The 16609-nt window shown below is 51.1% G+C and overlaps 3 protein-coding genes across 3 annotated transcripts in view; 1 reads left to right on the top strand and 2 right to left on the bottom strand.

The window, feature by feature from the left end:
- NDUFA3 (NADH:ubiquinone oxidoreductase subunit A3) overlaps positions 1-11074 on the top strand; it is a 30415-nt gene extending 19341 nt beyond the window's left edge. The window contains exons 4-8 of the mRNA XM_081030651.1: positions 4410-4565; positions 8457-8679; positions 8894-8968; positions 10352-10429; positions 10921-11074. Coding sequence (XP_080886777.1) covers positions 8670-8679; positions 8894-8968; positions 10352-10429; positions 10921-11012 — 255 coding nt within the window. The 5' untranslated portion in view covers positions 4410-4565; positions 8457-8669 and the 3' untranslated portion in view covers positions 11013-11074. The remainder of the gene's footprint in view (positions 1-4409; positions 4566-8456; positions 8680-8893; positions 8969-10351; positions 10430-10920) is intronic.
- Positions 3196-10335, bottom strand: OSCAR (osteoclast associated Ig-like receptor). The gene is made up of 6 exons (XM_081030632.1): positions 9199-10335; positions 7101-7236; positions 6620-6652; positions 4418-4717; positions 3947-4228; positions 3196-3759 (listed from the first exon to the last, which is right to left on the bottom strand). Exons 1-6 carry the CDS (start codon positions 9211-9213, stop codon positions 3497-3499), a joined length of 1029 nt encoding a protein of 342 aa, XP_080886758.1. The 5' UTR covers positions 9214-10335; the 3' UTR covers positions 3196-3496.
- On the bottom strand, positions 11031-16523 carry TFPT (TCF3 fusion partner). The gene is made up of 6 exons (XM_081030633.1): positions 16192-16523; positions 15581-15839; positions 13657-13727; positions 11979-12048; positions 11674-11892; positions 11031-11281 (listed from the first exon to the last, which is right to left on the bottom strand). Exons 1-6 carry the CDS (start codon positions 16212-16214, stop codon positions 11162-11164), a joined length of 762 nt encoding a protein of 253 aa, XP_080886759.1. The 5' UTR covers positions 16215-16523; the 3' UTR covers positions 11031-11161.
- Between the last annotated feature and the right edge of the window lie 86 nt (positions 16524-16609).

Raw genomic sequence — 16609 nt, forward strand, 5'->3', positions numbered from 1 at the left:
CGGGTACAGGAACAAAAATGGAAGACATAAGGGTGACGATGGCAGGATTTGTGAAGATAAGAGGGGGATCCAATTGAAGCTAAAATATTCATTTTTCTATGACTGTCAGAACAAGTTGTCACAAACTAAGTGGCCTGAAACACCACAATTTTTTTATTTTTCTGTTCTGCAGAAGTCCAAACTGGGTTGGCAGGCTGGTTTTTTTGTTTGTTCGTTTTTTGGAGGCCTTAGAGGAGAATCCAATTCCTTTTCTTTCCCAGCTTCTCGAGGCTGCCTGCATTTCTTGGCCGGAGGCCCTGCGTCCCTCTGGCCTCAGCTTCCACCCTCACATCGCCTTCACTGCGTCTGATCCTTGTGCGTCCCTCTTACAAGGATCCTTGTGATTGCATTGAACACACCCAAATAATCCCTGCCTCCTAAATCTCAACTTAATCACATTTGTGAAATCCCTTTTGCCATGTATAACATGTTCACAGGTTCCAGAAATTGGGACATCAGAGGGAACCATCACTCTGCCCACTGTAGAAGGGCAAAAGTACAGAGCTTCTTTAAGTAATCTTCCGCATGACGAGCTCATCCAGTCACACTCGGCATGTTTTCCAAAGACCTATGTGCCAGGCCCTGGGGATGGAGAGATAAGACAGCCTGGTCCCTTGGGAGGAGCTTGCGGCTTGGTCTGGGAGAAAGAGTCTCAGAATGCACAGTACGATGAGTACTCAGTTGGGTTGTGATAATGCACTAGGGAAGCACAAATGGGTTGGGAAAGACTTTGCAGAGCAAACAGCATATAATGTGACACCTGAAGGGCGAGCAGTTAACGAGGCAAGACAGGACAGATGTGTCACAATCTCATTATGGACATCTCGGGAACTCTGAGCCTTTATGAGTGATAAATAATAAAGGAGCCATTACCTCAAGAAACATAATTTATTTTTAATTTTTATTGGGGAATATTGGGGAACAGTGTGTTTCTCCAGGGCCCATCAGCTCCAAGTTGTTGTCCTTCAGTCTAGTTGTGGAGGGCACAGCTCACTGGCCCATGTGGGAATCGAACTGGCAACCCTGTTGTTCAGAGACTGTGCTCTAACCAACTGAGCCACCCGGCCACCACCTCAGAAAACATAAATTGCTTTGCAATTGTTAAATGTTAAACATTCCCCATTGTCTTCCTCATTTAAAAGTGAGACAGGAGACTAAAGCCGGTAAAGCCCACAAGTCTGGACTCAACAAAATGGACGAGATGGTTGTTTTTAAGAGGCAGCCACAGGGGGAAGAAGAAGCCCAACAGTCTAACCACAAAGACTCTCTGTGAGGTTAAAGTCCCAGGTTAAACTCTGTTATGTGTCTTAGAGGGCTGTTGGTGGTGATTTGGAATAACATATGTGCATCATCTGGCAAAGTGACTGGCATGGAGACATGATCAATGGTAGACAGTGAAATTCATATTATGACTACTAGTCACTTAATAAGCATTCACTGAACACTTGTCTCTACCAAGCCTTGTGCTGGTCTCTGGGTACACTGCTATTTTTTGATATGTTGCATAGATAAGGTCATGACATAGAAAGAAATAAGGGTGAAAGTCAATGAAGAAATGGATGGATGACAGAATGAATGAAAGAGTAAAGAAATGAGGGGTTGAATGAGTTATTGAATGTGAATAAATAGATGGAGCCAAGTTGAAGTACAAACTCGCAGTCAGCCTCCCTGGTGTGGCACTGACGTCATATAACTTTGAGGGAACTTCATGTCCCCTCTCTATTCCACCATTTTCCCACCTGTAAAGTGGGCAGACTGCATTTGATGACTTTGCAGGCCCATCCAGAACTGGTTCACTCTTTATAACCTGGGCCCCCTCTTCCCTTCCCTTGATTTCCCACACCCATGTGTGCCAGGGGAAATTGCCCTGGATATATTCCACCAGGGTCCCACGTTGGTACCAATTACAAACCCAGAAAGTTCCGCTCAGAGTCTCTTCCCTCTCCCATCTCTCCAGCAAGTTAGTGCACACAGGTGGCTAATTTGACTTTAAAATTCAGTTCTGATTAACCTCATACTTGAATACCCGAATCTTGCACACTAAGAGAACTGGGTGTTGAAATAACGTCATTCTATACTGTCTACCCATATTATAAATTTCCCAATCTTTATACAAGTCCTGGTTTGGGTCAGTTTCTGAAATAAAAACACACACCACCAAATATTGCTTTTCCTTCTGCAAATCGGGTGTGTGCATGTGTGTGTTAGGCACGGGATGGGGGTCATCACATCAAAGAAGGCAGCATTTTTTAATAAAATAGAATATATCAATATGCATCCATCTAGAAGTAAAAATTGTTTCATGGAACTTGAATTTTAGTTTATAGATAGAAATGGATGTATGTACAGGGTTGTGGTGTGAACTTTGCTTCTTACTCTGTCATCTCCCCCAAAAAGAGAGTACAAAGTTAAAGTTGCTGATTTAAGCCATCTCTTTTCACGTGTTGGGGACAAGTTATCTCATTAAAGTCTCTCTAGAACTGACATGGCAGATATGTGTAGTTTCCCGTTTTGCAGTGAAAACTCAGGAAGGTCTGTAGATTACTCACAGCACCCAACTAGTGGGGAAGGGAGCTGGGGCAGTCCAAAAACTGGAAGCCATCCTGTTCTCCATAAAATAGGAAGAGGGGAACCAGGAAGTTTGAGAATTTAATAAAAAGAGAAGAATATGTGTGTTCCAGCAAAATTAGGCATAAGTCAAGAAAGGAACACATGAGTGAGCGTTGAGTGATAAAAAAAAGTGCTTAGAGATGGAAAGTATGTGTATGTGGATGAGAAAGGCATCAGCATTTGCCAGATAAAAACAGAACTGAAATGAATAAACACGAAGGAAACTGTGCATGGAGCCAGGCCTTCCAGGAAGAAAAACAAGACAAGGAGAACCGACAGGCTGCCAGGTGGAATGGTTTGTGTTATTTTTAGCACAATTGTGAGGGCAGCCAAGGCCACAGATCCCAGCTTAATGAAAATGATAGTTCAAGGAAAACCGTGCGCACAAATGAAGCTGTAATTAGGGAAGAACTTCTACTTGGTTTATCTTTGGGAAAGATTTGAGGAGGCGTTTTAGAGGTTGCTTGGTGACCAAGCAGTAATGTCCTGAAGAGAATCCCAATAAGTTGCTTAAAAGGTGAGCTGAAGCATGTGCAATGGGGAAAGAAAGAATTTCATTCAGGTCCTGAGACTTTGCTAGAAGTTACTGTTATACAGTTGCTAACATTTATTGAGCATTTACCAGTGTGCCCATTTTACAGCCAAGGCAAGTGAGGCTTGGGGAAGGTCACTTTCTTAATATCCCACAGTGAGTGAGCAGCAGCACTGGTATTCGAATTCAGGTCTTTGGGCTAGGAAGCCTTCAGCATTAATATCACCTTCCACTGACCTGGAAGGTCCTGAAAAAATGACCCAGAGGAAGAGAGAGCGCATGGTACAAAGGTTATTACGACTCAGGAAGCTGGGCTCAGACGGGCAGAAGGGCTGTGGGGCTCCTGGAAGGGCCAGGCCACCCCCAGGTCCCTGCCTCTTCTTTGCCTCTCTGGAAAGGCTCCGCGCCGCACTGCAGGCGTCCAGATCCAGTCCTCCGGAGCTCGGGCTCAGACGCCGCCGGGGCGCCACGACCGGTGCGCCAGTCCGAAACAACCAGCGTGGCTAGCGAGAGCAGGATGAGGCCGGCCAGCCCCAGGCGGATGAGGTTGCCCAGGGTGTAGTCCCAGGAGCCCGAGCCTGCGGGTCCAGGAGGGGACAGAGGCGGTCAGCTCCCCAACCGGAAGTCTCGGTCCCGCCCTGCGGGTCTCTAAATTCCAGTGTGAGTTAGGGACCCAACCCCCCCAAAACTGAGAGGGTCGATGGGAGGGGGAGTCTTGAGTCCGGGGTCTGAGGGAGGAGGGTTGGGGGTGGCGAGGCCCCTCACCGTCCGAGCTGATGACCAGTGGCTCGCTGCGCTGCGACAGTACGTAGGGGGCAGCGGGCGTGTGGTAGTAGCAGCTGTAGGTGCCCGGGGCGCGGGCTCCAGGCAGCGGGAAGTCGGCCCAGGGCTGCGTGGAGTCGTGGTACTGCAGCGGAGCCGCCTCGCCCACGCGGTACAGCACGAAGCTCATGTTCCGCAGGCGGCCCGCGCAGCGCAGGCTCACGTGGTCGCCGGGCGCCACCACCGGACTGGGCAGCGCCACCAGCGACGGGCGCGGCAGCTTATCTGCGAGGAGGGTGGATGGGAACCAGCGTGGGCGCCGCCTTGAGCCTCCGTTTCCCCCCCCCCCTCCGACGCTCCCTCCTGTGTGTCATCGTACAAGACTGTCTCTGTACGTCTCTATTTCTGTCCCTCTTCCCCCTTCCCTCATCCCACTCCTGTGTCCCTTCTCCTCCCTCTCCCCTAGGACCTCACCTGTCACCAGCAGTTCCAGGGCATCACTGGGGTGGGACCAGACACCCGGTGCCCAGCCTGCATTCCGGTAACAGCAGCGATAACTGCCCCCCTGGGCAGGAGTCACCTCCTCCAGGAAGAACTCAGCCAGCTCCACAGACACATCCCGGTACAGCACAGGGGCGATCTCTCCAGATTTGAAGAGGGCAAACCTCCAGGCACGTTGGGGTGCCCGGCACCTCAAAGTCACGTTGACCCCGGGGGTCACAATTGCAGCTGGCTGAGCCCCCAGCTGCGGCTTGGGGTATGAGGCTGGGGGGACTGAATAAACGGGTGGCCTGGGTCCTCAGGCTTCCTGGGAGCCCAAGTAAATGAAAGGGAAGCTGGGCGGGAGGAGAATCACGTGGGGGCAATCACTGCCTCTTAGCTTCAGTTCCCCTCTTTGTAAAATAGGGGAGGCGCTGAACCCCCAGTGGGCTTTGTCAAAACCAGCTACAGTTGGGTCCCAGAAATCTGTGATTTTAAATTGCTCTCCAGAATATTTGTAACATATCCAACATAGTTCAATAGTTGCCAAACTTGCTATTAATATCTGTTGGGGGGGAAATGTTAGATTTCTATCTCATAACCTTCCCCCAAACAAATTCCAGATTAATTAAAGAACCACATGCGTGTGTTTTTTAACTATAAAAGTATTCGAAGAAAATATAGGAAAATATATTTCTCTTGAGGGTAGAGAAGGCTGTCTTAAAATATAAAATGAAAAATTCAGACCGGACAAGGTTATTAAATTTGACCCCTTCAACATTTTCAAATTGTGTATGAGAAAAGACAAATAAATGAGTCTAGAAGACAAATGACAGCACTGGCAGAAATTACTTATTCATAAATCACATAGATTAAGAGTATAGGAAGAAATCCTAGGGCCAACCCAAATGAAAGGTGGGCAAAACATATGACTAGGCAATTCACAGAAAAAGATGTCCAATTAACCAAAACACATTTGGTGAGGGTGGGAAGGATTGTTCAATCCTAGTAGCAAAAAAAAAAAAAAAATGATATTTTTGACTATCAGGTAGTCAAAAATTCAAACAATGGTTAACATTCTGCTTGAAAGAAGATGTAGTGAAACAGGCACTTCAGTGCACCTTTTGAGAAGGCAGTTTTTCAGTTTCTATCTAGCTACACCAACGACCTGATATTTCCATTGCTGTACCCTAAATGAAGGCACATAGATGTGCAAAAAAAACTCATACAGGGCAGCACTGGTTGTGAGGAGGGAAATTGGAAACAACCTAAATATACATTAAGAGGGTTATATAAACTAGAACTTGGCCACACAGTGGCAAATGCTGAACAGCATTTAAAAAGAGAACGAGAGAGAGAAAAGTAGAGATAACTAAACGACCTGGAAATATCTCCGAGAGATTGTAAAGTGAAAAATGTAAGATGCAGAACAGTGTGAGTCACTAAATATCAATCTTGCCTTGGCAAGAAAACCAAGAAGTACATAAATACATGTCTGAATGCTTGGAAAATTTTTGTAAGGATTCAGAGATTATTTAAGGAAGATGAGGAAGGGGGAAAGAGAGGCTGTTATATGTCCTTTGGCAATGATTGAATTTTTAAAACCATGAATATATATTAGCTTTGTCATTTAAAAATAGTAATTTAAAATAAATTCATAGCTAAGGTGTTAATGGTTCTTATTTGAAGTCTGAGTGTAGTGCAGGGAGGTTGAGAGAAAGGGGAGGTCTCACCCATCAGAAAACCTGGAGAGTAACCCAGGGACATCTTAGGATGGAGGACCTTTTCAAAGGGGGAATGATTAGCATTGCCAGAAATCCTATCTCTTGAGTCCTGCACTATGCCAAGTTCTGAGCCATGGGTTTTTCACATGTGAGTTTTATTAAATCCTCACAACAGCCCATTTCACAGAGAAGGAAACTGAAACTTAGCATGCAATAGTTTTTTCAAGTTCATAAATACGATTGTGAAACTGGGGTTCCAGCTTAGGCCTCTTTAGCTCCACAAAGTTCATGGTCTTCTCTGCTCACCTATACTGGTCACTAAAGGGAGTGAGGACAGAAGGAAAGAAATAAAGGAAGGGGAGGGAAGGAAATAAAGAAATCTGGGGTGAGGGTGGGCACCAAAATAAAACCTGAGTAGTTGGAAATGGGATGTCAGCAACATACAGGAGAGTGGATGGGAGTTGTTACTCACCAGTCGGAGTGATGTCTGTGTGACATAGTGGCCCTGAAGAAGGTTGAGGGGGCTCAGTCTTGGTAAAGCCCTAGGCTGCTTCCAGCCCTGTGTCATTGGCACCCCAGGAATCTCTTAATAAGCCCCCAGGCCCTCTGAATCTGGGACTCTACACTCCTGGTCCCCAGGGGTTCAGGTCATCTAGCCCTCTCCTGCCTCAAGAGCTGGAGAATCCTGCCTCCATCTTCCTCTTCTTCCAGGAATTCAGGGCCCCTGTGTTCTCTTCTTTTAGGCCCAGAGGTCTGGGCTCCAGTCCTGTCCTGTTATTCTGGCCTAGAGTTCTGAACCCTTAGGTGGTGCTCCCTGATCATCCTGCACCCACCCTCAGGGAGACCCAGTAGTCCTGTCCCTTGCTCCCTCCCCACCTCTTTAGGTGTCTGGGTCCCCAGGGCCTGTCTCTCTGCACCCCAGGGACCCAAGCAGAAGGGGTTGGGTGGCTCACAGAAGGTCAGCAGCTGGAGGATCAACAGCAGGGCCATAGTGGGCAGGTTGGCTGGAGTGAAGCAGGAGCCAAGGCTCAACCCTGCTCCCTCGCCTTCCAGGAAGTGAGGCAACATCAGCCTGTCAGAGGCAGAGTCCTGTTTAGGGAAGGGAGGAGCGAGGTGAGGGCCCCTGGTTGACTGTCACAGCCCCATGTGGAGAAACTTGGGATTGGGGCAGTCATAACCAATTGTGTTCATTAATTAAACTTTTTTTAAAAAGTAGCACCTATTATGTGTCAGACCCCGCTGCATGATTTTGGGGCCATAGAGAGGACTCAGATCCCATTACTGTCCTCAAGCAGCTTCCAGTCTGATGGAAAGGCACATCTGGACCAGGTCTTTAAGAAAAAAAAAAAAGGGCCCGCCTGGTGGCTCAGGCAGTTAGAGCTCCACGCTCCTAATTCCAAAGGCTGCTGGTTCGATTCCCACATGGGCCAGTGGGCTCTCAACCACAAGGTTTCGGGTTCAACTCCTCGAGCCCCTCAAGAGATGGTGGGCTCTGCCCCCTGTAACTAAGATTGAACACAGCAGCACCTTGAGCTGAGCTGCCGCTGAGCTCCCGGCTGGCTCAATTCGTTGGAGCACGTCCTCTCAACCACAAGGTTGCCAGTTCGACTCCCACAAGGGATGGTGGGCTGCGCCCCCTGCAACTAGGAATGGCAACTGGACCTGGAGCTGAGTTGCGCCCTCCACAACTAAGACTGAAAGGACAACAACTTGAAGCTGAACGGCACCCTCCACAACTAAGATTGAAAGGACAACAACTTCACTTGGAAAAAAGGCCTGGAAGTACACACTGTTCCCCAATAAAGTCCTGTTCCCCTTCCCCAACAAAATCTTAAAAAAAAAAAAAAAAGATATCGCACCAACAATTCTACCTTCTCATTCTTACATCATTAAATTAGATCTTTCCCAGAAGAATCCAACACACTATTCTTCTTAAAAAAAAAAAAAAAAAAAGCAATGTGCGTGATAATGGAGGTCCCATAGAGCACTGTAATTGTCCACAGAAGGCCCCTACCCCTTCTGCTATACGAGTCAGGGCTTCCAGGACGAGCTGATTTTGAGCTGCAACCTCAAATGATAGATTAGTCATTCGTCCTCTCCCAGACTCCGTTTCTCTCTCTGTAAAATGGGCTTTCATAAGTAAATTGTGAAATGAGGACTATTGCATTCCGCCTCCGGTAGGTTGCAGCAGGAGGACTGGAAGTCACTCTTCCGGAGCGACTTCCAGTCTGAGAGACAAAAGAGGGCGAAGGCAGGGATGCCAAGACAGGCTTGCACTTAAAGCTGCAGCGCTGCCTCCTTTCCCGCAGCCGCCTCCGACTTCTGTCCTGCGCCAGTGCGCACGCGCGGACTCATCGGAGCCTGTCATGCAGAAACCACAACTTCCAGAGTGCTGGCCATCGCCTTGGACCACTGTTCTGAACTAGTGCGCATGCGCGGACTCAGCGGCGCCTCTGCGCGCACGGACCACAATACCCAGGGTGCTCCGCGCCACTGCCGCTACGGCTGTCGCCGAGACCAAGATGGCCGGGAGTAAGTGAGGTCGCCGCAGGCGCGATGAGCCGGGCGGAATCCCGGGCGGTGCGGGTGTAGGGCGCGGCGGAACCCCAGGGGAGGCGGTGGGGTCGGGGCCGGAGGGAGATGCAGGAGTCACGAGAGGGTTCCTCCAGGGCAAGGGTGGCGTGAGATGGTTAGAGGTCAGCGGGGACATCCCTGCAGAGGTGACCATGCCGGCTCACCCCTCCAGGACTCGCTGCCTTCTTCAAGAATGCCTGGGCCAAGGAGCCGGTGCTGGTCGCATCCTTCACCATCGGGGGCCTCGGTGCGTGAGCGCGAAAGTGCATCACCCCAACCGACTTCCCGGCCTTACCTCCTCCACCCGCCCGCGAGTTCCCATTGCCCCCCATTCGCGTTCTGTCCCAACGCCTCGTCGGTGCCCTCAACATTCTGTGTACCCACCAGTGTGTCCACCCCCACGACGTGCCTTTGCCTACCCCCATTCTTAATATTATGACCCCTTCACCATCCCACCCCACCCCACCCCATACGTACCCACCCGAGGTCCATAACCCCACGAGGAGAGGTTCTGAACTCTGGCTGTGCGTTGAAAACACCTGAGCCATAAGAATGATGACAATGTCCGATTCCTACCCCCTCTCACCATCACTCCCCAGCAGATTGAGTTGAGTTGGGGGGGGGGGGGAGGTTGTGACCGAGGAATTTGTATCTTGTGAAAATCCCCCAGTGATTCTAAGTGTGCCACCCTTATTGAAAACGGCTTTAGGACAGGATTACTCATATTTGAATGTGCACTGGGGTGGGCGTGGGGGGGTGTCTTGTTAAAATGCAGGCTCTGATTCAGTAGGGCTGGAGCCTGGAATGATGCATTTCTAGTAAGTTCCCAGGTCGTGTCAATACCACTGGTCGGCAGGGCACATGTTAAGTTTTTGTTTGTTTTTATTCAAGTTTATTGGGGTGACAATTATTAGTTTAGTAAGGTTCTTAGAACACAGTTGTTCCATACGGCAGCCATGGGACACATTGGCCACTGAGCACTTGAAATGGGGCCAGTATGAATTGAGGTGGTACATGTTACACTTATGTAAAGTACACACCAGATTTCAAAGACTTTAATATGCCAAAAAAATTAAATAAAATACTTTAGTTTTTCTCATGCTGATATGTTGAAATGATGTTTGGGATATGCCAGGTTAAATATATTTTAAAAATTAATTTGCATGTTCTAACTGTGACATGGCTGTTAGAAAATGTAAAAGTACCTGTGTGACTCTTATATTTCTATCAGACACTGCCAGCTTAGAACATTCCTTTATGTGCCCTACCCCACACCCCTGGTCTCCTGGCTCCCACCATGGATGGACTGTAATTTCTCGGATTGTTCCTTGTACAACCCTTTCCCTCAGTTTGTAACCATTTGTTACATTCGCAAGAAGTACCCTCCAGTATGCTCCATGGCCACCCACACTTCTTCCCTCCTCTGTGCCCTCTAGGTCCCACATATCCGAAAGTGCTTGGCTCCCAGCCCTACCTCCAAAAAGTTACAAACACTTCTGACAAATGGGGGTCCTAGTGTGTCAAGGGGCCTCCTGGAGGTGCTGTACCTCCTGCTTCCCTCCCCCATGCACTTGATCCCCCCCACTTTGCCAAGGTTCAGCTTCTGGTCCTCACCTGTTTCTCTCCACAGCTATAATTCTGCCCCCCCTCAGCCCCTACACCAAGTACGCTGCCAGGATCAACCAGGTCACACCCTACAACTACCCAGGTGAGTGGGGGCCTGGGCAGGACCAGCAGGGCCTGTGGGGCTGGGGAGGGTAATGGTGGGCAGGTCTTTCCTTGGCAGGGATCTGAGATTCTGCAGGGCCATCTGGATTTTTGGGGGGGAGATGTAATTCACATGCTGTAAAATTCACTTCCTGTTGATTTTTTGCACTATTTCTGTTGTGGTTCCAGATTTCGTTCCCTTTCTGGGTTCCCATCACTGTTGCTTTCTGGATTTTTGTCTTTCTGGGTCTCGAGCTCTCCAGGTCTCTGTCCTGTTTCCTTATCTCTGTTGGATCTTTTTCTCAGAGTCTCCTTTCTGCATCAACCTCTCTGGTTTCCCAAGTCTCTAGGTCTGCATCTCTGACTCTTACTCTCCTGTCTTCTCTCTCCCCTGGGGTCCCATTTCCCTCTTTGAATGTAACTGATAGACCAGCGCTTCTCTGTGGGTCCCTGGAGATGTGCTGGTCTCAGTGGCCCCCTCCTGTCCCACAGTACCTGTCCGGGATGATGGGAACATGCCCGATATACCCAGTCACCCCCAAGACCCCCAGGGCCCAAGTTTGGAGTGGCTGAAGAAACTGTGAGCGGCTCCACTGACAGGGAGGAGGCCCCCAGCCGTGGCCCCCAATAAAAATGTGAAAACCAACCCCTGAGTCTGAGGGTGTGTGTGATTAGAGGTGGGAGCAGCAGACAGTGGCCAAGGCAAATGTGGGGTCAGTTTATTGGGGGGGGGTCAGTCAAAGGGAGGGCTGGCTAGGGTGGGGTAGGGCAGTAGTTTGTCTGGCCCCCGAGAAACCCAACCCGAGTCCAGGGCCTCGTCCGTTTCGAAGCCAAAGTCTTCCTCGACCTTAATCTGGGGAGAGAAGAGCGAGGTGTGAGTAGGCCTGGGATCTACAGAAGGCCCTCGGCCCTGTTCCTGCTCTCCCAGGCCAGAGAGCCTCCAGTGTGTGTCTTAGCGCGTGTCTCCGAGACCCCAGATCCACGGTCTCCAGCTTCTCATTTTACCCACATCTCTTCTACCCATCTTCTCCATCCTTCCTTCTCCTCCCCACAGCTCCTCCGGGTCTTCCGTCCTCCTTTCCACCCAAGCCTTACTGGCGTTTTCCAACTCTTTCTCCTTCCCTGCCCAACCCAACCTTCTCCAACCTTTCCTGCTTTCCTGCCTCTCTCCAGCTTTCCTAGTCTGCCCCCCGCCTGCTGTGAAGCCCACCTCTCCCCAGCCTGGGGGCTCCAGGCCTCTCCCACCTGCACAGGGGCCAGTTCTGCAGTCAGCACAGCTCCTGCTCGGCGTCCTTCCCTGGGCGCTCGCCGCCTTTTCCGCCCACTGGGCCCCTCACCGGGGGCTGGGCTGCTGGGTTCTGGGAGTGCAGGTGTCCTTCTGGGCGGGGACAGCCCCTCTTTCTCTGGAGGCTCGTTCTCAGTATTGCCTGGGGTGGGGGCATCTGTGCCCTGGCTGCCCTCGTCCTGGTAGGGAGACAGGAGGCAGGTGAAGGCTGTGTCCTGGGCTCACCCAGGACACTCACCCAGCCCCCTGGAGACTCCATTCTCACCTCCAGCACAATAGTGAACTGGCTGGCGCGGTAGTCATCACCGTAGGAGTCCAGCACTCTCATGAGGAACCTGCGCCCAGAGGGAGAGAAGCTGCCAGGGGACACCTTGATCTGGAGGTCCAGGAAAGGAGCCCTTGACAGCCCAGCTCTGACTCCCTTTGAAGCCAAAGTGTCCTTGACCCAGGAGTTTCCAAGCTCCAGGGTCTGACAGACCCAGGTGCCAAGCACTTGACCAGCCAGTGGGACTTTGGGTAAGACGAGGTGACCTATGCACCTCAGTTTTCTGTTTGTCAACAGGAGATGGACCGTGACTGAGCTGACTACTGATGACACTGCAACTAGATGTCTCCAAAGGTCTCAGTGGGCTACTGGCTCAGTAAATGTTCAAGTGTAAGTTACTACCTTGATCAGTAACCGAAAGTTGAGAGAGAGGTGTGCGAAGCACTCCAGGAGCCCTCACCTCTTATTGATGCCGTCTTCTCTGTCTCCGTCCCTGCTTCTAAAAGCTTTTGGATTTTTGTTTTAAGCTCTAATAGATTGAATGCTACTGGTGAGCCAGCAAATCAGCAAATCCTAATAGGTCACAAAGTAGGAAGGAAGATGGATAGTGCCTGATTGGGACTTAAAAAGGACGGTGGGGAAGGCCTCACTGGGAAGGTGAGAGAGTGGCAGGAAGTTTTTGGCGGAAGGAACAGCAAGTGCAAAGGCCCTGAGGCCAGTGCATGTCTAGGCTGAGGAGACTGGTGTGATGGGCCATCTGACATAGGGCCTGGTTGGTTGGTGTAGGAATGTTAACTCTTACTCTGAATCAGGTGCGACCCCTGCAGGGTTTTGAGCAGAGGAGTGATGTGGCCTGTCTTTCATTTCATTTTATTCATTTTTTTTTGCTTTTGAAAAACACTTATTTTTTTAAAAAATTGTGGTAAGATATACATATCATAATATTTACTGATGTAACCATTGTGAAGTGTACAGTTCAGTGGTATTAAGTATATCCACACTGTTGTGCAGCCATCACACCATCCATCTACAGAACTTTCGTATCTTTCCAAAGTGAACCTTTGTCCCCATTAAACAACTCCCCATTCCCCTGCCCCAGCAACCACCAGTCTCTTGCCTGTCTCTACGATTAGATCATTCTCAGTACATCACCATGGAGCCCTACAGCATAAGGCCTGTTCCCCCCGTTTTGCCATGACGGGGACGCCGCGAGACGCAGCATCAGTGTCAGATCCTGGGCAGACTGGCCGCAGAGCTCACGCCCCGTCCTGGTCATGGTGACCTGAGCTGGAGGCACAGAGCTGAGCTCATCCTGAGAGCTCCCTCAGCATCTTTGCAACTCTGGTGTTACCCTTAGGGCTAAGAGAGGGGATGTCGCTTGCTCAGAGTCGTACAGGAAAACAGTGCAAGAAAGTCTGTGACTCTAAGATTCATGCTTCATTTGCTGCACGTCCCATGCAAAGGGAGTACACACGCTCCCACCAGAACCAGAACCAACTCTTTCCAGCAAGACCCAATTCCACTCCTGGTCCCTGCTGGCCTCACGCCCCACCCTCTCTGGCCCTGCCTCCTCCTGACAGCCTAGCAGAGGGGGAAGGTGGTGGAGAAATGGCAGAGGGGTACAAACAAGATTTGGGAGAAGGGCACGCGGGCCCAGAGCGGGCATGCGAGGGGTTACCTGCGCTCTTGCTGCAGTCTCCGTGTTATCCTCTGTACCTGATGGAGCCTGTTCAGGACCCTCTCGTTCACCTGCAGGAAGTGAGAGGGCACAAGTCAGCTGGACCCTGCTCGTACCCCCAACAGACAGTGAGTGGAGCCCTTGCTGTTGACCAGGGAGCGAGGCGAAAGACCATCTCATGGCCCATAAGGGGCTGTACCTCCTGTCTAATTCCAGGGAGTGCACCCAGACCTCCCACTAAATGGTGACACCCATCTGCATGGCTCCCAAGCCAGGACCCCACCCACCATCCACTCCCCTCAGCTCCATTTTCCTCATGACACTCATTGCTTTATATCCCATCCCTGAACTCAGTGTGCTGTCTGTCTCACCCACCAGAGGAAGAGATGAGAGAAGAGAGTCTGGGGTGAGCTGAAGGATGGGGGTTGGGGTGAGCCAAAGCCATCCAGTAATAGACACACAGTATCTGGCCTAAATAGCATTGGATTTGATTTACCTCCATATTATCTATCTCCATACATATACACATATATACATATATAAACTAAGTTACAAATAGCACTGCTAAGAACATCTTGGTAACTGCCACTCCCTATGCTGGGAGGACTGAGGAGAGGAGCTGCTGGCCACAGGCCCTGCGGAGGTTCGGTTTTGGTGCAGGTTCAGGGAACTATAACACCTGGAGCCAACCCTGCTCAAAGCACCCCCACTGTGCCCACAGCCCTCAGCCTGCCTTCAAAGCCATTTCCCCTCAGGCCCTCCAACATCCCGTCCAACCAGACACCTCTCATACCCAGAGTCCTGCATGCACCTTCCCTCCAGTCAGCCTGATGCTCCTACTCATCTTAAGACTCGTCTCAAACATCACTTCCTTAGTTCTCTAACTCTCCCTCCTCTCCATCTCCTGGACTCCTGACTGAACCGCTACACCAGCCTCCCCCTTCCAGAATCCCCAGCACCACTGTTATGGGTTGAATGGTGTCCCCCCAAAAAGGTGTGTTGGGTCCGAACTCCCAGGACCTCAGAATGTGACCTTATTTGGACATAGGGTCTTCACAGAGGGAATCAAGTTAAATGAGGTCATGAGGGTGGGCCCTAATCCAACATGACTGGTGTCCTTATAAAAGGGGGGAAATGGGACACTGACACGGAACACCACAGGTTGCCAGCAGACCAGCAGAGGTTGGGAGAAAAGCATGTATGTAGCAGATTCTTCCTCATCACCCTCAGGAGGACCAATGCCGCGGACACCCTGATCTCGGACTTCCAGCCTCCAGGACTGACAGACAGTGCATTTGTTGTTACTTAGCCACCCAGTTTGTGCTGCTCAGTCACAGCAGCCCTAGCAAACGAATGCAACCAAGTTCAGAGTTGTTCAAATATCCAGACCTGATCCAGGTCCCTGCCCTGTTTGAAACCTTTCATTAGCTCCCGCTCAGCACACACAAAAAATCCAGATTTCATGTCCTGGTGTTCATGGCCTTTCAAGACCTGGGCCAGCCCTGCCTACTGCTCCATCCTTATTCTCACCAAGGAGTGCAGTGGTTCAGTAGAGAGAACCCGATGGAGGGGAGAAGGATCCAGGGAGATTCAAGAGGCAGAATGGATAGGAGTGAGGAGTGGCTGATGTCAGAGTTATGGGAGGCCTGAAGAGCTTGGGCTTTGACCTGTAATCGGTGGGGAGTAGGAGAGGCGCCTGTGAGGCATCAGCGAGCTGATCTGGGCTGTTCGGGAAGCTCCTAGAGAAGACAGCTCTCCAGGTGCCTTGCAGGGCCTGAGGCTTAACAGGTGCGGAATAAGTGAATAATGAATGAATAAATGACTCCTTCAACTAAACAAGGCTGGGCATAAGGACAGGCACAGACTGGGAGGGGTGGAAATTTAGGCCAGGGGACCCCCACAACGGGAACCCGCACTCACCTACCTGCTCGATCTCCCGGCAGCGCCGGCCCAGCGCCTGATACTTCCTGCGGTGTAGTTCCCGCTGGCGCCGCCGCCGGCCCCGGGCTGCCTCTTCCTCTTCGTCTCGCTCCCGGAGCCCCGAGCCGCCCAGACCCCCGGACACGAACTCCACTTCTGTTTCAAGCTCGCTCTCCAAGATGTGACCACCAAACAGCGGAGGCAGCGCCAGCTCCGACCCTGGCGGCGCTGAGAACTCTTCAAAGCCCACGGCTGCCATGGTCCTGTAGGGTCGGGGAGCTCAGGGAGCCTCACGCCTCTGCCCCCGGCCCCTCCTCCCTCAGACCCGCGAGTCCGGGTCCCCAGGCCCTCCTCCCTCAGGTCCAGAAGTCCAAGCCCCCAGACTCTACCTCCCCGAGGATCCAGGGAAGTTCAAGGCCCCAGGCCTCCAACCTCTAGATCCCTAGCCTCCTCCCGCAGGATGCTCGAGTACAGACCCCAGTCCCTAAGAGTTCTAAGCCAAAACAGTTGCATGAACTACAATCCCCATCAGCCCTCAGGGTAAAGCGCGGATAGTTGTATGTCATGCAGCCGCAATGTCTTTTGGGATTGGCAATTTTCCCCCAAACCGCTTACCCCTCTCTCTGCTCCAGTTCCATATCTCCCCGGCTCCCGGCGTCCCAGGCCTGAGAGCTTTCAACCTCGCAAACCTTTGGGCTAAGTCGTTCGCAAAACTACCCGTCCCATCAGACTTCACGGCCAAGCATCCGGGACGCCGCCGCTACGCCTCCCGGGAGTTGTAGTTGCTTATTTCCGGTTTCGCTCTCTTCAACCTCCACCCGGAGTCTCAGCTGAAAGGCCTTGCTTTGTCGTCTAACGTCGCCACCAATCGTCTGAGTTGACCTCGTCTTTATTTTTGTCTCGACATCCTGTCGTCCAACGACGGCAATTCTCCGTTTAGCAGGCTCAGTCCTCGACGGGTCGTGAGCCGGTTGAGCCCCGTCTCCCCGCTCCTGCTCACCCCTTCTCCGTGTAGCGGCAGGTGCTAATAAAG

Source organism: Rhinolophus hipposideros (genome assembly GCF_964194185.1).
Source record: "Rhinolophus hipposideros genome assembly, chromosome: 21".
Taxonomy (NCBI): Eukaryota; Metazoa; Chordata; class Mammalia; order Chiroptera; family Rhinolophidae; genus Rhinolophus; species Rhinolophus hipposideros.

What these genes read in the sequence shown, in the direction of transcription:
- OSCAR (XM_081030632.1), bottom strand. An exon ending in CCTGGAACTGCTGGTGACAG is followed by an intron (nt 4,229 to 4,417) that starts GTGAGGTCCTAG and finishes CCCTCCTCGCAG; the next exon opens with ATAAGCTGCCGCGCCCGTCG. An exon ending in ACTGGTCATCAGCTCGGACG is followed by an intron (nt 3,760 to 3,946) that starts GTGAGGGGCCTC and finishes CTGGACCCGCAG; the next exon opens with GCTCGGGCTCCTGGGACTAC.
- TFPT (XM_081030633.1), bottom strand. Translation starts at nt 16,214, where the DNA reads ATGGAACTGGAGCAGAGAGAGGG. An exon ending in GAACTGGAGCAGAGAGAGGG is followed by an intron (nt 15,840 to 16,191) that starts GTAAGCGGTTTG and finishes CCGACCCTACAG; the next exon opens with GACCATGGCAGCCGTGGGCT. An exon ending in AGACTGCAGCAAGAGCGCAG is followed by an intron (nt 12,049 to 13,656) that starts GTAACCCCTCGC and finishes CTCTGGGCGCAG; the next exon opens with GTTCCTCATGAGAGTGCTGG.